This window comes from Lepidochelys kempii, chromosome 7 (genome assembly GCF_965140265.1).
Source record: "Lepidochelys kempii isolate rLepKem1 chromosome 7, rLepKem1.hap2, whole genome shotgun sequence".
Lineage (NCBI taxonomy): Eukaryota > Metazoa > Chordata > Testudines > Cheloniidae > Lepidochelys > Lepidochelys kempii.
The window spans coordinates 61,183,401-61,203,359 of record NC_133262.1 but is presented as its reverse complement, the minus strand read 5'-3'; the positions used below and the strand labels follow the sequence as shown (position 1 = coordinate 61,203,359).

General features: G+C 40.9%; 1 protein-coding gene across 9 annotated transcripts in view; it reads right to left on the bottom strand.

Moving 5' to 3' along the window:
* TUBGCP2 (tubulin gamma complex component 2) overlaps positions 1–19,959 on the bottom strand; it is a 91,684-nt gene that overhangs the window by 35,487 nt on the left and 36,238 nt on the right. For all 9 annotated transcript variants that reach the window (XR_012159936.1, XM_073353112.1, XM_073353111.1 and 6 more), the window contains 4 exons: positions 12,805–13,004; positions 10,598–10,787; positions 3,536–3,681; positions 565–745 (listed from right to left, as the gene is read on the bottom strand). Coding sequence is in view for 8 of the 9 variants with exons in the window: in XM_073353112.1 (XP_073209213.1) it covers positions 565–745; positions 3,536–3,681; positions 10,598–10,787; positions 12,805–13,004 (717 nt within the window). In the remaining variant the exon portion in view is untranslated. The remainder of the gene's footprint in view (positions 1–564; positions 746–3,535; positions 3,682–10,597; positions 10,788–12,804; positions 13,005–19,959) is intronic.

The window sequence follows — 19,959 nt, the reverse complement described above, 5'->3', positions numbered from 1 at the left end:
CAGCAGCTAATTGCAGTGTTCTACAATTGTTGTTTTTAATAGGTTGTTTTTGCACTGGTCCTTTGCCTGGGTGGTTCCCCCAGTAAGTGTCTTCTGAAGGTTCTGAAGGTTTTGAGGGACCAAGAACTGGGTCACACAGGGATCTACAAATATGCTTGACAACTGAAAGTTTCAGATAGAATACATCTGCTGTTGGCTGAATAGATTACATACAACATAAAAGTGCATGATCATAAAAGTGCATGATCAGACTGGACAAATCACTACAAAGCATCCTATTAAGAATGATCCTGCACTGGCCCTGAGGAATACATTGGATGATTTAATACATCTGTGATTCTGTGAATTCCAACTGAGATAAATTTTTGACCTAATCCTTGACAGAACCATTTGTTTTTCACATTAAACACATAAATCTAGTTTGTTTTATTTTTGCAGATCAGAATCTCTATTGGAACTGCAATGATGGCAATGGTAACGTGCATGGAAAAAGCCCAAAGGTAAAAAGATCATTACTTCACTATTTACATACAAACTAACATACATTTAGGAAATAAATCAAACCTCAAATGAGCCACAAGTTCTTTTTCCTCCATTAGGAAATCCAGAAGAACCTTGCTAGCATAGTTATAAGCTTTTTCTATTTGCTCCACATATGCTCGCTCTTTCAATGTGTAGATGACCTCTTTAGCCTCAGGGCAGGTAACATCACAACCACATTCTCGAACAACATTTAAATATTTCCCTAAAAGAAAAAAGTGGCAGCTGCTGTTTAGTCTGACTAATAATAATGCAATTAATTTGCACTCTCTCAAACAGGGAGACATTTAGGCCAAAACTTTCAAATAGAAGGGTAACATTTTCAAAAATGTCTATGAGGTTTAGAAGTAAAAAGGACTTAAGCACTTTTAAAAATTTTACCCTAGGTATCTAAAATTAGACTCTTAAATCCACATTTAGGCACTCAGAACTAGCCTGATATCTAGAAATGCTGAGCAACCTTAGCTCTCAATGAAGTCTATGGGAGCTGCAGATACGCAAAACCTTTGAAAAATCAGGGATTATCTCTCAGAAGTGCCCAGCACCTATCACTTCTCATTGAGAACAATGGGCACTGATGGGATTTTGGAGACTTGTGAAAAACTGGATTACTTCATTTATGTGCCTAAATCAGAAGAAAGACCTTTTGAAATTCAGGCTCCTTGTGGGTGCTGAGTTCTTCTGAAAGTCAGGCCCCAGGCTACATGTGAGGATTTCAAAGCAGTTTAGAAAGACTCACAACCCCACTTTTGTGAGGTAAGTATGGATTATAGGACTGTCAATTAATCTCAGTTAACTCACGCGATTAACTCAAAAAAATTAATCACAATTAAAAAAATAATCACGATTAATCACAGTTTTAATAGCACTGTTAAACAATAGATTACCAATTGAAATTTATTCAATATTTTGGATGTTTTTCTACATTTTCATATATTTTATTTCAATTTACAAGACAGTGTATCGTGTATAGTGCATAGTGCTCACTTTATATTATTATTTTTATTACAAATATTTGCACTGTAAAATGATAAAAATAGTATTTTTCAATTCACCTCATACAAGTAGTGTAGTGCAATCTCTTTAACATGAAAGTGCAACTTACAAATGTAGATTTTTTTTTGTTACATAACTGTACTCAAAAACAAAACAATGTAAAACTTTAGAGCCTACAAGTCCATTCAGTCCTACTTTGTTTTCAGCCAATCATTAAGACAAACAAGTTTGTTTACATTTACAGGAGATAATGCTGCCCGCTTCCTATTTACGTCACCTGAAAATGAGAACAGGTGTTCTCATGGCACTGCTGTAGCCAGCATTGCTAGGTATTTACATGCCAGGTATGCTAAACATTTGTATACCCCTTCATGCTTTGGCCACCATTCCAGAGGACAAGCTTCCATGCTGATAACACTCGTTAAAAAAATAATGCCTTAATTAAATTTGTGACCTAACTCCTTGGAGGAGAACTGTATATCTTCTGCTCGGTTTTACCTGCATTCTGCCATATATTTCGTGTTAAGAACACTTTCACTGCAGATTTGACAAAATGCAAAGAAGGTACCAAAGTGAGATTTCTAAAAGTAGCTACAGCACTCTACCCAAGGTTTACGAATCTGAAGTGCCTTCCAAAATCTGAGAGGGACGGGGTGTGGAGCACGTTTTCAGAAGTCATAAAAGAGCAACAGTCCAATGCGGAAACTACAGAACCCGATCCACCAAAAAAGAAAATCAAACTTTTGATGGGGGCATCCGATTCAAATGATGAAAACAAACATGTGTCAGTCCGCACTGCTTTGGATTTTTATAGAGCAGAACCAGTCATTAGAATGGTTGAAGCATGAAGGGACCTATGAATCTAGCGCATCTGACACACAAATATCTTGTGACGCCGGCTACAACAGTGCCATGTGAACATCTGTTCTCAATTTCAGGTGATGTAAACAAGAAGCGGGCAGCATTATCTCCTGCAAATGTAAACAAACTTGTTTGTCTGAACAACTGGCTGAACAAGAAGTAGGACTGAGTGGACTTCTAGGCTCTAAAGTTTTACATTGTTTTATTTTTTGAGTGCAGTTTCTTTTTGTACATAATTCTACATTTGTAACTTCAACTTTCATGATAAAGAGATTGCACTACAGTACTTGTATTAGGTGAACTGAAAAATATTATTTCTTTTATTTTTACAGAGCAAATATTTGCAATAAAAAATAAATATAAAGTGAGCACTGTACACTTTGTATTCTGTGTTGTTATTGAAATCAATATATTTGAAAATATAGAAAACATCAAAAATATTTAAATACAAGGCATTCTATTATTAAGAGAGCAATTAATTTTTTTAATTGCTTGACAGCCCTAATGGATTATCATCATCACCGTTTTACAGACAAGTAAACTGAGGCACAGTGAAGGGAAATGACATACCCAAGTTTACATACAATGCTAGTGCCAGAGCCAGGAATAGAACTCAGCACTCCCAGGTTCCAATCCTGTGTCTTAACCATTAGTTGATCGTTATTCTCTGGAAGGAGTATGCCAAGGCATACTGTAGTCTTCCCATAATAAAAAAATGCTGATTAATAGCCCCAAATCATACACTGACAGTTGTAGAAAAGTTGATGTGACTTAACTGAATGGGGGGAGGGATAGCTCAGTGGTTTGAGCACTGTCCTGCTAAACCCAGGGTTGTGAGTTCAATCCTTGAGGGGGCCATTTAGGGATCTGGGGCAAAAACTGGGGATTGGTTCTGCTTTGAGCAGGGCGTTGGACAAGATGATCTCCTGAGGTCCCTTCCAACTCTGATATTCTATGATCACTGACTTTCATTATGCACGTCTGTGCATCTCAAGTGCAATTTAAAATGTTAATGTCGTTTAGTGCAACTATGACCTGAGCAGTAGAAGAATTTATAGCAACCAATCACTTTCATCATGTGTTGTCACTGTACATCTTAGACACTTCTATACATTCAGAGTCACAGTCACTTACTTACCTGTGCTAAGTATCTTGTCAGCCATTTTCTGTAGGAATGATGGAATTTGTTGCTGAACAACAGTATATCTTTGATCCCAATATTTGTCATTATAATCCTCTTGTATCTTCTCCTTCTGCAACTCATGTTCTTCCACCATGAACTCACTGTGCAATTAAATCAGATTTTTTAGATACAACAACAAGTATAAAGAAGATTACTCTTTAACTTGACCTCAAACAGGTAATGTGATCTATCAGAAATGGGAATCCATAAGACTTCTGGCTCTTGGAATATTTCCTAATAAATGTTTCAGGAGCACTGGCGTCTTGATGATTGGTATTCAGTTGTGGCAAGAGAAATGGCAATATGGTGAGTCTCAGTATTGACCTGTAGCTTTCACCAATGGGGAATGTAAATAAGTGAAGCCATATATAAAGCACCATTTGTAATTACGTAATTTCAGAAGACCTCTACCAGGTCTAAACACAATTCAACTACAGTGGAATAAACTAAGAAATTAGCATTAATTTTAGTGAAATATGTACATTCCCTCCACAAGAAAACATGCTTTTCTCAAAGATAAAATATCAATATGAACTATAATTTTTCTAGCATTCTAAAAACGTTATCCAATCATTAAACACACATAATGAAAATATTGCATAATCTGTTACATTACAAAAAAAATGCATCAATAAAAACTTAATTCCAAAAAAATCCAGGATATTTCACATTTCAGTCAATCTCAGCCTGGACCAGTCCACACAAGAGATCCACTTCCTGGACACTACGGTGCTAATAAGCGACGGTCACATAAACACCACCCTATACCGGAAACCTACTGACTGCTATGCCTACCTACATGCCTCCAGCTTTCATCCAGACCACACCACACGATCCATTGTCTACAGGCAAGCTCTACGATACAACCGCATTTGCTCCAACCCCTCAGACAGAGACAAACACCGACAAGATCTCTATCAAGCATTCTTACAACTACAATACCCACCTGCTGAAGTGAAGAAACAGATTGACAGAGCCAGAAGAGTACCCAGAAGTTACCTACTACAGGACAGGCCCAACAAAGAAAATAACAGAACGCCACTAGCCATCACCTTCAGCCCCCAACTAAAACCTCTCCAACGCATCATCAAGGATCTACAACCTATCCTGAAGGATGACCCATCACTCTCACAGTTCTTGGGAGACAGGCCAGTCCTTGCTTACAGACAGCCCCCCAACCTGAAGCAAATACTCACCAGCAACCACATACACACAACAAAAACACTAACCCAGGAACCTATCCTTGCAACAAAGCCCATTGCCAACTGTGTCCACATATCTATTCAGGGGACACCATCATAGGGCCTAATCACATCAGCCACACTATCAGAGGCTCATTCACCTGCACATCCACCAATGTGATATACGCCATCATGTGCCAGCAATGCCCTTCTGCCATGTACATTGGCCAAACTGGACAGTCTCTACATAAAAGAATAAATGGACACAAATCAGATGTCAAGAATTATAACATTCAAAAACCAGTCGGAGAACACTTCAATCTCTTTGGTCACTCGATTACAGACCTAAAAGTGGCAATTCTTCAACAAAAAAACTTCAAAAACAGACTCCAACGAGAGACTGCTGAATTGGAATTAAGTTGCAAACTAGATACAATTAACTGAGGCTGGAATAAAGACTGGGAGTGGATGTGGCATTACACAAAGTAAAACTATTTCCCCTTGTTTATTTCGCCTCCGACTGTCCTTGTCAACTGCTGGAAATGGCCCACCTTGATTATCACTACAAAAGGTTCCGCCCTCCCGCCCCCACTCTCCTGCTGGTAACAGCTCACCTTTCCCGATCACTCTTGTTACAGTCTGTATGGTAACACGCATTGTTTCATGTTCTTTGTGTATATAAAATCTCCTCACTATATTTTCCACTGTATGCATCCGATGAAGTGAGCTGTAGCTCACGAAAGCTTATGCTCAAATAAATTTGTTAGTCTCTATGGTGCCACAAGTACTCCTTTTCTTTTTACAGATACAGACTAACACAGCTGCTACTCTGAAACCTGTAACTCAAACTGTTGATAACATGTCCTTTTAAATAATCCTGTTAATGGATGTAGTGAGGTGGAGTGGCCTCCCTCCAAACTTGAGAGCAAGAGAACAGTACAATCCCCCTGGTGAGAAGAGACAAACCTGTACCGCCCCCCTCACCGGAAGTACCAGGGCGGGGCAGGACATATAAAGGGAGGGTGAGGCAGCTCAGTTGAGTGGGAGACATGGAAGGAGGCAAATATCTCCAGTCCACTGCAGAACTCTGAAGCTGAAACTGCACTGTGCAGAACCCTGCCCCCAGAGGAGACCGATCCTAGACAGGCAATGGCAGGACCCCTGGGCTCGGGTAGGAAGTAACCCAGGTAAACCAGATTTTGTCTGGTTTTGTTGCTGGAGCACGAGTCAGTGTGTTTTGGTGGGATCCCCAGTGACCTAGTGGAGTAGCGTGGGGCCGGGTTCTCCTACCTCCAACCCCCCCAGCCCCGGGCTGGCGGCCTATTCACCCTAGGCCAGAAGTCCTGTGCATTCTTTGTGGCTTGCCCCAGTCAGGAGACCGGAGGAGGTCCAGACTGTATTTGCTGGCTGCCCTAGCCAGGATGCTTAGGCTAAAGTCTGCCCCCTTTCTCTGCCCCAAGAGTCCTAGACTGTTGAGTTCGGTCTGTCTTAGCCCGGAGACTTAGGCTAAAGACTGCTCTCTGCTCTGCCCTGCCCAGAGGGCCAGTTTCCCTTATAGACTGTTAATGCTGTCTACCTCAGCCAGGAGGCTGTGGGATAAAGACTGCTTGTGCTCTGCCCACCTAGAGGCCTAGAGCCCTAGACTCTTGATCGGGGTCAGCCCTAGCCAGAAGACTATGGGCTAAAGACTGCTTACTGCTCTGCTTCACCTCTCCCGAGGGGGCTAGAGCTCCAGACTGTTAATGGTGGTGTCCCCCCTGCTAGGAGGCTATGAGCTGTAGACTGCTTGCAGCTCAGCCCCGCCCACGGGGCCTGAGCCCAACTGCTGCTGCCTGCTGCAGTGAGGCAGAGTGGCCTCCCTCCCTGCTTGAGCGCGAGGGACCACTACAACAGACTATAGCTAACACTATACAAACAGAGCAGAAATTGGGTGGTTTTCAATCTGACCTGAGTGTGTGTGAAATTTCAACTATAACTCTGCATTAATAGTTTTTTGCACTTAATTTCCTTGAATTTCAAAAACAAAAGAGACAAAGAAGGTTCCAGTACATTTGCTATATGGTCACAGACTAAAAAGATGTGCATTTAAACACGTGGTCTAACAACCCCACATTCCAATCAAATTTTGCTGAGTCTGGGGCTGTGCATCCCCGTGAAAATTAGTGACTGACAGAACAGGGGACCCAGCAGGAAGTCTCCCTAACCAGCTGGGCCCCCTATTTTTGAGGGTTTTTGTTTTTGTTTTTTAACATAGCCCTGGAGAATGCAAGAGCACATTTAATCATCACATTTTCAAGTATGGCAGGATGATGAAAAGGAAAGCTAGCTGACAGGGAGCTGAAGCAGTCATGGTTAAGATGATTCAAAGCTCAAATGGTCTGTCATAATCAGTTTACACTGCATTCTGTGTGCAGACCTCCACACAGACATGAATTCATACAGTACGTATTGTTCAAAATGAGATGACAGCAGCATGAAATTTTACAATATTTTTAGTTTTATTAAATTATCATTTTAGTTGTTGCTAAATGAAATTCCTTAAACTATGTCAAAGCCACCAATCCTCAGGAAGAATGTTATCTATACTACAGGTAGAACCATACAACTGGGTCAGAGTCTACTTATAGCAACAAGGTCCAGTATAACCAAACAGCAGCATTCTTCTGGCATAATCTTGTTGGCTTGTCCACATCTACCATGATGTACAATAACCCTGGCATCAGTGCATTCTGAGGAAAAAAATAAGCAGCCGTCCCTCCTGCATGTTGCCACAAACACTCATGTCAGGGGCAGAGGACTGCAAGTATTTTACATAATGGATTTTGGGATGTTCTTCAGCACAGACACCTGGGATGTAGGAAGATTGGCTAGCCTGGTTACACAGACCCAGATGGGTGTGTGACTGAATACTCCCCTGTATTCACATCCTACATACTACTGTAGTAATCGTTGCGCAAGGTATGCCTTGTAAGGTATCATTTGAAAACTCAAAATTGGCTGGTCAGTATAGTCATGATAAAATATGTGTGGCAACATTATGTATGAAGTTAAAAGATTCCTCTGTATAATTTTATTAACATGTTCCAAACCCCACAGCTCTGCCCTGAAGAGTTTGGTCAGTAATCTTGCTGGAAGCATGTGGTGAGAAATTTTGCTTGAATCTGATACAGTTTGTTAAGTTAGGCACTAGAAAGTGTTTTATTTTTATTGTAACCATTTCTGACTTTTATGCCGCATTACTTGTATTCACTTAAAATCTCTCTTTGTGGTTAATAAATATGTTTTATTGTTTTGTCTAATCCAGCATGTCGGGGTAACTCTATTTAGGATAACAGGCTAGTGTATATTATTCCCTTCAAGGAATAATGGGCTTAATATATTTGGACTGGCCAGGAGAGGGATGGGCAGTACAGGATACACATTTCTGGGGGGGAAATCTGGAACTGGGAGTGTGTTGGGGTCACCCTGCAATATAACCAAGGCTGGTGAAAGCCAGACTGCAACTGACAGACTGCAGTTACAAAAACACAACTGGGAGTGATCTGCATGCTGGTGGCAGTTTGTGAGCAGTCCAGGTTGGAGGCTACAGCAGCAAGTTATTGTACAGCACCCCAGGTTACAGGGCATGGTGACATAGCTCCCCACTGGTCTGAATTGTACCCTGGTATGTCACAAGTTGGTTCTATCTCCAGTGCAGGTTGTCACAGCCTGAAAAATTGTGTTACAGCCTTGTTATTGAGCAGTACTGGTACCACTCACACTGAGGAACCATGTTTTAACCATGGCAAGAGAAGTAAGCCTTGTGTGGAGTCAGATAAAGTTTGTGGATGACACAAAGCTGGGAGGTATTGCCAATACAGAGAAAGATCGGGATATCATACAGGAAGATCTGGATGACCTTGTAAACTGGAGTAATAGTAATAGGATGAAATTTAATAGTGAAAAGTGCAAGGTCATGCATTTAGGAATTAATAACAAGAATTTGTGTTATAAACTGGGGACGCATTACTTGGAAGTAACAGAGAAGGACCTCGGAGTATTGGTTGATCACAGGATGACTATGAGCCCCCAATATGACATGGCCGTGAAAAAGGCTAATGCGGTCTTGGGATACATCAGGCGACGTATTTCCCGTAGAGATAAGGAGGTGTTGGTACCGTTATACAAGGCACTGGTGAGACCTCATCTGGAATACTGTGTGCAGCTCTGGTCTCCCATGTTAAAGAAGGATGAATTCAAACTGGAACAGGTACAGAGAAGGGCTACTAGGATGATCCGAGGAATGGAAAACCTGTCTTATGAAAAGAGATTCAATGAGCTTGGCTTGCTTAGCTTAACTAAAAGAAGGCTGAGAGGAGATATGATTGCTATCTATAAATATATTAGAGGGATAAATACCATGGAGGGAGAAGAATTATTTAAGCTCAGTACCAATGTGGACACGAACAAATGGATATAAACTGGCCATCAGGAAGTTTAGACTTGAAATTAGACGAAGGTTTCTAACCATCAGAGGAGTGAAGTTCTGCAACAGCCTTCCAAGGAAAGCAGTGGGGGCAAAAGACATATCTGGCTTCAAGACGAAGCTTGATAAGTTTATGGAGGAGAGGATATGATGGGATAGCCTAATTTTGGCAATTAATTGATCTTCAACTATTGGTGGTAGATATGCCCAATGGCCTGCGATGGGATGTTAGATGGGGTGAGATCTGAGTTACTACAGAGAATTCTTTCCTGGGTGTCTGGCTGGTGAGTCTTGCCCACATGCTCAGAGTTTAGCTGATCGCCATATCTGGGGTCAGGAAGGAATTTTCCTCCAGGGCAGATTGGCAGAGGCCCTGGGGGTTATTCGCCTTCCTCTGCAGCGTGGGGCATGGGTCACTTGCTGGAGGATTGCCTGCACCTTGAAGTCTTTAAACCACGATTTGAGGACTTCAATAGCTGAGACATAGGTGAGGGGTTTGTTACAGGAGCAGGTGGGTGAGATTCCATGGCCTGCGTTGTGCAGGAGGTCAGAACAGACATTCGTAATGGTCCCTTCTGACCTTAAAGTCTATGATTCTATGATATTGTATAGCGTGGCCACAAACTCAGCAAATCTCTATAGTATAGATTGGCCTTAAAATTGAAAGCCAAGCCACTGAAGGAAATTCTGGTTTGAGTTATAAAAGGATGAAAAGTAAATCTAAAAAGTGTGAACTCTGGAAAATGTCATTTTCCCATATTATGATAAAATCCCTTTATGCCATTTTTAAGTTATCAAGCTTTGTAAAAAGAAAAATATTACTGCTGGACTGTGAACAAGCATGATCTGCACTGGTTTCTTATTGCTTTCCATGTGGAACATGAGGAGTTGGTTTTCATTTATAAAGCCCTCCGTGGCTTGGGACCAGGGCAGTTGAAAGAAGCCCCTCTCCCTGTGACATACCTCCACAGCTGTGGATTTCCCTCAAAAAAAAGAAAGTGAGCACTGCTGGCAGAACATTCTTCCCAAGAGCTCCTGACTTTGGAATTTGCTTCTCCATCCCTGGAAATAGCTTGAATCTGATTACCTATATTCCCAGGCTTTGGGGAATGCATGGCTGCCCTGAGGGCACAGCAGGGGAGATGACTGGACTTCATTTTCAGGGTTTTTCCCACTCCCACCAGGATCAGGGGCAAAGACAGGCTACTAGTTTTATTCTTCGTTGTACAATTATGTTTTTAATATATGCAAAATAGGCACTTTATTTTGGTGCTACCATCATTTACTCAAAAGCATATCAATATTACAGTGCACTAGAAAATGTAAAACTAACAATCAGGATTTATTAACTTTGTTTCAATGTTTCTGTACCTGTATGGATCATTGATGATTCCTCTATAGATCCACTTCTCCAGAATTTCAAAATAAGGCACACTGGCTGCCTTGGTTAAGTATAGACACAGCTCTTGTGCTTGGCTGTCTCCTGTATAGTTGAAGGTCCTGTCGTGAAGTAAGCTAAGGGTTGACCCTCCCATGCACTCACCTTTATCCACAGAAGTGGCTATAATTAAAAAAGGAAAAACTCTTAAGGCAAAAAAGGCATTTAATTTAAATCAACACATTCACAGAATGAGTCATTTTGTTAAAGGCTATCAAGGCTCAAAATAACAGACTGAGAATTCTGAAACACTGGTTCAACTATTGACAATTCACACAAACATCTTGTCATGGAAAGAGTTATCAGCTAATTATTTGACTAGATTTCAGCATAAGAATTGTGGCTTATTAACTCAGCTGCTACATTGAATGCAGCACGCTCCCCACTTTTGAAGTGCACACATGCTATTATTTAGCTGATTCTCAGCAGCCATTCTGCTATGCAGCCAACATTTAAAGGTGACCTGAAAACAATTTTTTAATAAAACAAGAACTGATGTTAAAAAACCCTCAAGTCCCCCAAGTCACTAGGGTTAAAGTCAAGCACATGCACACGTGTTTGCAGGATCAAGGTCCAAAAAGCTCCCTATACCTAGGGAACACAGGAACAGGTCCATTCTCCAGATGGGTAATTGAGGAATCCTAATTTATGTCTACACTGCAGCTCAGAGTGAGCCTCCTAGCCTGGGTAGACAAGATTCATACTAGCTCAAGCTAGTGTACTAAAAATAGCAGTGTGGACATTGTGACTCAAGCAGCAGCTCGGGCTTTCAAGTCCACCTGACCCTTTGGGACTGAGCTCAGGTAGCTAGTCTGAGTCTCCACTAGAGCCCCAACATCTAAACTGTTATTTTTAGTATGCTAGCTCGAGTGGAGCTAGCAATTGTCTCTCTACCTGGGCTGGGAGACTCACTCCCAGCGGGAGTGCAGACATACCTAAAATGACTTGCTAAAGGTTACATAGGACATTAGTGACACAGGTGGGAAGAGAAGCTTTGTCTCTAAGTGTACATCTACACAGGAAGTGGCAGCAAGTCTGAGCCCAGGTTGACAGACTCGGGCTTGCGGGGCTCATGCTCCAACACTAAAATAGATATGTAGATGTTGCGGCTCGGGCTCTGAAGCCTGGGAGGAGGGAAGGGCTTCAGAACTGTAGCTCCAACTCAAGCCACAATGTCTACACAGCTATTTTTAGTGTGTAGCACAAGCCTGAGTCTGTTGACCTGGGCTCAGACTTGCTGCCGCTCACTATGTAGATGTAGGTAGATGTTTATTTTCTCCACTAACACACAGGTTCTCATGCAAATTGCTTCAACCTCTGAATTCAGTTAGGATAACAGTAACATTTGGGTAAGGGGGATGCTTTGCTAAAGCAATGGGGCAAGTGCAAAGTACTACTAGCTATAATTGAGAGGAATCCGTTGAATTGCACGTGAGACTGGAAGTATGTGGTCATGCCGGGGAAATACACTCCCAAACTTGGCACAGCATCCTTCAGCTATGCCAGAATGGCTTTCTTCTTTAAAAGTACTATACTAAAGAAATACTGTACTTGGGGAAAATGAATGGGTTAGTATTACAGCGTGGGGCAGGAGATGGGAACTACAGGACACCTTCAGGTTTCAGAGCAAGGGGAACCTTAACTTAGCTTGTTAGCTATAGCATTCCAGGAAAGGGAAATGTAAGGAAGTGGCACTTTTAAGACAGTTCGTCTTGTCTCCCTCAAGCAGTACACGCCCTCCCCCCAACTTCAAAATTCAGAGAATCTTTAAAGAACAGATATTTATTTTGACCAAAAATCTCTGGTTAGGCTACAGAGGTGTTTTAAGGTCCCATCAAACTGAAAAGGTTTGATTCAACCTTAACTATGGTTGTCACTAATGTGCCTCCATAACACTGTTTGTTAAAGTCAGTAACAAGTCAGTAAACCTGTTAATACAGCACTAATTAAACCATTGCTACTTGGTCCTCTTCTGTAATCTCATAACAGAGTTTTGATAATTAAAATCCTCTTTAGAGTTCACTTTGAACACTGTACAGAAGCAGATTACTGCATGTAATGTGGGCATCATTTATAGTTCTATACAGCTTTTGGAACCTCATGAAAAATTTAACTATCATTAGAAAGTATGGACACCTACCAAGTGAAGCAAGAATCTCCATGGTCCTCATTGTGGGCTGGATATAAAACCAGAGTTTCTGTAGGGACAAAAGCCCTTGTCTCTGAAGATGCTCCAGCTGGGTGATAAGAATCATGTATTCTTTGATAAGGGTCCTCATTGCTGCTGCCAAAGCATGATTTACCTGTCCGTACTCGAACGAAGATTTTTCCTCAATGAACCTGGAAAAAGCCGTACAAAAAATTGTTTGACAAGGCAGTGTTTATATTTTCAGGAGCTGTATTTACATGTCATTGTAGAAGCACGAAGGGCAGAGTGCAACCTAGTTAGAAGCTGCACTGTCATCTTGAAATCTATACAGTTAAAATATATGTATCTAAAGTAGCTTTAGGGGCTATACCTGCCTTGACTCCCTCCAGTCAATTTTTGTTGTTTAACCATCACATTTTTCTATTTTTTAAAAGTATTTCCTCCCCCTGGTGCTGTCTGAAATGTAGGGTAATAAGCTATTGCTGACTTCAAACATGCTTCTGATTCTAGCCACTGGGGGACTTTAACAACAATATTTTTTATTAAAGTAGCACCCAAGGGCAAACACAGATGAAGAACATTCCCTGCTCCAGTGAGCTTACAAAAAATACACACAGATGAAATCAGGGAACAACATACATGCAAATAAGCATGGTGCTGATCAGCACACATTAATTAGTTACGGGCTCCACTTTGGGTTTTTAATCTGGGAACACAGGTCGGGGAGAGGAATGGCAGGTATGGGGGAGTTAGCGAGAGTAAAAGAGTAGGAAGAGGAAGGAAGGAACAAGCAGTCCCAGCTCACCACCCACCTAGTCACTGTCACAGCAGGGCTCAGCAATTAACTGCTAGGTGGTAAAGGATGGGCAAGTTGGCAAAGTGAAAGTGAACTTGACATTGCAATAAACTAAGAAAGCAACTCAGTACGGTGGAGTTGAAGTGTCAAGGGCCGTGAAGGTGAAGCCAGTGGAGGGACATAGAGAAGGGGGTGATGTGATCAATAACAAGCCAGGAAGATGATCTTAGCAGCAGCAATGTGAATGGACTAAAGAAGGGCAAGGTTGCAGAGAAGAGGTGATTACTGTAGGACCTGGATGAGATTTCAGCTGCATAGACAGAAAGAGAAGGCTGAATCTTAGAAATATTACATAGGAAGAAGTGGAAAAATTAGACATGGTCTGGGTTTTTAAACAAGTTTTTTCCAAATTAATTAACATCCCACTAGAATCAGTCATCATAGCAGATTTTAGTGAGGTGTTGGACTCTTTTTTTGGACAAGTCAAGCTGGCCCAAGCATACACAGTCACATGCTAGAAGCATTATAAAAGATCATATGTAAAAAATAGGGTGAAAAGATGTCTAGAGGTTGCAAAAGCCTACAATGAAGGATTTTACTTTTTTTTCTCCTCTCCACATTCCACATATTCACAAATAGATTTCTTCCTGATTTCTACAAATTTGATGGACTCAGTGCTTTATAACAAAATCAAGTCTATCATGATCTCTGATCATGGACCAGCAATACTACAATTTCCCCCTCCCAAGACAAACTGGATTTGTAAAGGATGGAGACTGAACTCCTCTCTTTTGAAAGATAAACATTCTCAGTACTCTGTCACAGATAAATTAGGTTTTTCTTCAAACAAATGATATGCCAGAGATATCCTGATCTACCCTATAGGATAAGCTTTTATTAGAGGAAGGATCATTTCATACGCAGTGGTTAGAAAAAGGGCTTACCAGGCTCAGCTCCTGGAATTAACCAAACAATTTAAAGGTCTAGATTTAGAATGTGCAAACTACCCCTCCCAAGAAAATCTTTAAAAAAATTTAAAAAAATTAAAAAATCAGTGTGAAGTAAATAGATTGACTTCAGCACAAGCCAAATTTGCTCTTTTTAGACTCAAACACACACACTGTGAGTTGGGAAACAGAGAATAAAATTCTTGCATGCGGATTAAAAGTGAGAGGCCAAACATCCTGAATAGTATCACTCAAATCAGAATAAGGATAGGTTATTACTAATTAAAAAGAGCTCAATGATCAATTTTTGAAATTCTACCAGTACAATAATAATTCACCACCTGACCCAGAAGAGCCGAATAACATTGTTAAAACTCAACCTCCCACAAATCTCAGAAGAGCAACATGCAAGGCTGGCCTCTCCCTTGCAATTCGAGGAAATAATCAAGTTCATAGAAGAAATAAGCCTGGGCAAGACTACCCCCGCCAGGATGGCTTACTGATAGAATTCTATACAAGTCTCAAAGAAATTCTGGCTCCTAAGCTGCTATACATTTTCAAAATGCCTTAAATAAAGATATATTAAGTCCTACTATGAGGAAAGCCCTAATTATTGTACAATTTAAACTGGGTAAGGATATGCAAAAGTGTAATAACTATAGACCCATCTCTTTAATCAATACTGATATAAAATACTTTCAGAAATACTGGCTAAGAGGCTTGAAAAAGTAGTGAGTGATATGGTTCATCCCAATCAAGTGAGTTTTTTTTTTTAAAAAAGCATGATTCAGATCACACACATCAGGTGATTAATGTTATTGCATTCCACCAACATTCCAGAAATTCCCATGCAATCATTTAATCATCTTGATGCAAAGAAACTCTTTGACAGAGTGAATTGGAAACATCAGTTTTTTTACCCTAGATAAATTTGGGTGGGGAAATTCTTTATTTCATGGATAAAACTGTTATATTATAATTTCAACTCTCACATCTTAAAAAATAGCACAATATCCCTCCTTTCATCTTTTTGGGGAAACTAACCAGGAGTGCCTGCTCTCCCCTCTCCTGTTCAATCTAGCATTAGAATAACTTGCAATACTATATTAGGTAACACAGTATTTAAGGGATCAAATCAGGGACTCAGGAGACAAAATCCTTCCATATGCAGACATCATCTTATTTATTAAAGATCTGGATCAATCTATTCCAGATATCCTTCGAACAACAGATAACTGACAAATTCTCTGGCTTACAAGATACACTGGGATAAGTCAGAAGCAATGATGATCTCATTGGAGATAGTTGGAAGTGGCTCTCCTGTAGGGACATTTAGATGGCAACAGAAACTTCAGATATCTTGGCATCCTGTTCCCAAAGGAAATTAAGAACATATGCAAGGTTAAGCTAGCCTCAATCATGCGATTAGCAACAATTTAAATTGATGGCAGGCACTACCTCTCTCCCCTTTAGGAAAAATAAACAATTAAAATGAATATCTTTTCCAGGATCCTTTTTATTCTGCATTCCCTGCTTATCTATATTCTTCCCTTTTATTTTGCCAAAATTAACAACATATTCAGGTCTTTCTTGGGAGGTGCTGGTAACAAACCCAGACTCTCCTTACAAAGATTACAGCTCCCTGTCAAAAGAGGTGGGTTTAGATTTTCCAACTTCAAACTTTATCATCAGAGAATAATTCTTAGCCAAGCTGCACAGCAGCTCATTCCCTCCTGTTGTAGAGCCCCAGATCGGCTCCAGCTGGAAGAAGAATTGGTTGTTCCCTTATCCCTTTCCAATGTGCTGCACTTGGATTACTACTGATTCCCTAAAGAACAATTACCACTATTGTGGCAGCCAGAAATACTTTGCATATGTCCAGTAAATTTAAAAATCACCCCCTTCTACATAGCAAGGCCACTATCTGGGGTAACCTGAAACTCTGTCTAGCAGGCAACCCCATAATTTGGCCAGATTGCATTAGGAAAGGGATTTTGACTATCAGTCAATGTATTGAAAATTATACCTTCCTCTCTTTTACATTATTAAAAGAGATGTTCAATCTACAGACCAAGGTGGAGTGGGAATATATGTAATTTAAAAATCAGGGGGTAGCCGTGTTAGTCTGTATCCACAAAAACAACAGGGAGTCCGGTGGCACCTTAAAGACTAACAGATTTATTTGGGCATAAGCTTTTGTGGGTAAAAAACCATGTGCAACTGAAGTGGGTTTTTTACCCACAAAAGCTTAAGCCCAAATAAATCTGTTAGTCTTTAAGGTGCCACCAGACTCCCTGTTGTTTTAACTTAGAAATGCCATCTCCTATCTGTTTGGTTCCAATACCTGAGCTACCCTGACCCACCTGAACTGCTTTCATTTCTCCAAATATTATCCAGATTGCCAAGAACTACGGTAATACAATATACAAACTTGGACGGCAAATTTGAATTAAATAGATTTCCTAAAAAAGAAATGGGAGGAGGAACTAGGACAATTATTCTCTGCTAACCAACGGAAACGTATTTTAGCCAGTGCTCTGAGCTGTTCCTTGGACCTCCGTTTATGATTAATCCATCAGAAAAATCATATGGAAGATGCATTAGACCCCTCTCCGACTGTTCAAAACAGGTGCTGCTAAGTCAGACAAATGTTGGCACTGTGATTCAGCAGGTGCTAACTTCACCCATATACTCTGCAAATGCTTCTATAACTGTAGGTTTTGGGCAGAACTTAACTGCAGAGTTATTTTATTCTTATAAAATAAAATTGTCTTACAACCTAAACATATAATTTTAAACCTAATGGATGTTAACTGGAAGCCGAATAAATCTGAAAAACTTTGGCTAAGCAGACCACTAACAATTGCCAAAAATATAGTACTACAAAAATGGAAATCCAAAAAGTGACCAACAATTGAAGACTGGCACACAGATTTCAGAAGCTTGGCCCTCTTTCCGTGATGGCCAAGAAAAATTCTCAGAGATATGGGATGTTTTCCTGGAAGTATCTGAATGATCCTATTAAATGCTTCCTTCCTGCTCTCTACCCATTGCCTCCCCCCCGCTCATCCCTACACCGCCCTTGCTACTCTTCTTTGTCTTAACAATTTTTCTTTTACTAGTTGGATATTTATAAACAAAATTTTGTTTATACAAAATACAAAGAATTGATATATATTTTAACCTTTCCTAGTATATATATAATTAAATGTTTCAAATATAGCTATTATAAGAAGTTTATGTATAGTTTGTCATATTTTAAGAACACTAATAAGTTAACAGAAAAAGAAACATGGTCTGGATGTGAGAGTCTGGAGGGGGTGGAGACTGTTACTGGCCTGAGTGACAGGACTACAGTGATGTGATCCACAACTGCTGAATTGGAATTCATTTGCAAATTGGATACTATTAATTTAGGCTTAAATAGAGACTGGGAGTGGCTAAGTCATTATGCAAGGTAGCCTGTTTCCTCTTGTTTTTTCCTACCCCCCCCCCCCAGATGTTCTGGTTTAACTTGGATTTAAACCTGGAGAATGGTCAGTTTAGATGAGCTATTACCAGCAGGAGAGTGAGTTTGTGTGTGTATGGGGGTGGGGGGGATGTGAGAAAACCTTGTTCTATGCAGGAAATAGCCCGACTTGATTATGTAAAGAGTTGTCACTTTGGATGGGCTAGCACCAGCAGGAGAGTGAATTTGTGTGGGGGGGTGGAGGGTGAGAAAACCTGGATTTGTGCTGGAAATGGCCCACCTGTTGATCACTTTAGATAAGCTATTACCAGCAGGACAGTGGGGTGGGAGGAGGTATTGTTTCATGATTTCTGTGTGTATATAAAGTCTGCTGCAGTTTCCACGGTAAACATCTGATGAAGTGAGCTGTAGCTCACGAAAGCTCATGCTCAAATAAATTGGTTAGTCTCTAAGGTGCCACAAGTACTCCTTTTCTTTTTAGTGATAGAGAGGTGAGAGATGGGGAAGGTTTGGAGCAGGGCTCAGTTTTGGCCATGCTGAGTTTAAATTGGTGGCTGGACACACTTAAAGAGATGTCAGACAGACAAGCAGAGATGCAAATTTGGATGGATAAGAGTGGGGTCTGGAGTGGAGAGGTAGATTGGAGAGTCAACAGTGTAAATATGGTAGGCATCTGGATAAGATTACCCAGGAATAGGATAAGGAAGGAGAATAGGATGGATCCAAGGCTGAAGTCCTGTGGGATACCTATTGAAAGTGTGAGTGGGTGGGGGAAGATGAAAGGGAGGCATTGAGCAAATTATTAGAGAGGTAAGAGAACCACAAAAAGACAGTCACAAAAGCCAAAGGAGGACAAGACTTTAAGAGGAAGAGCATGGTTGATAGTGTCAAAGGCAGGAGAAGTCTGGAGTACAGGACCTGAGATCTGGCCAGAAGAGTTCACTTGAGGCTCTCGCGAGAACAATTTTTAGGAGCATAGAGGGTGGGAGCTACATGGAGCAGCCCTAGGAAGGAGCTGGAGCAAAAGAACTCCAGAGAGAAAGTAGTGAGGGTGTGTCTGAGGAGTTTGGAAAGGAAGGGAGATGACAGATTGGATGATACTTTGAAGGTGAAGTGAGCTCCTTTCTAAGAACTATCATTAATACTTATAGGAAAGGTTTGGCCCTGACATGGGCAATTATCACAGTTGTTTTTCTGATCGGGTGGTCCTTTAAGGACATTCAGTTGCTGATTTGATTACATTTGTTGTGCTTTCGCACGTAACAGGGGTGAACGCATGAAGATTGTCATCTCCTTTCCAGGAGTCCCAGGATTCTGTCTTCCCCATAGGCAGTGGATTGCACATAACCAACTTCGGTCAACATACAGAAGGTGTGGATATTCCTCCACAAATGGAAAATAAAAAAAAAATGACCAAATTGTGTTGTCTGATTTGTACCTCATCACAGTCACATCACAGACAACTGTCCCATTTATACTTAGAGCGGTGACACAAGGGCGATCCACCTAGCTACCACAGAAGCATTAGAATGGCTTTCAAATCTCAAGATTCAGTTATAATCTCAGCCCATGGCTTTTCAAATGCCATATGAAAGAAGAAGGATACTTATAGGGGAACTAGAAGTAAATGGATTACTCCACTTTACTTGATCAGTATATGCTGAGTGCCCCCAATGAGCAGTCACCCCAACCCCACTAGCCAGAGTTCAGAAGAGCATTCAGCATGCAAACACCACAAACTGCACTTTCTGCCCCCCATTTAAGACCCCAAAAGCCCAGAACCCCATTAACAGCTGTATTGCTAGGACATCACAACTACCGCTCCACTCTGATGACGCTAAGGTGCTGACCCAATAGAGACTCAGGTAGGGGCTGGGTTGTAAGCCAGCTGCACTACTTTGAGGAGCTCCTATTTTTATTTTACATCCCAATAA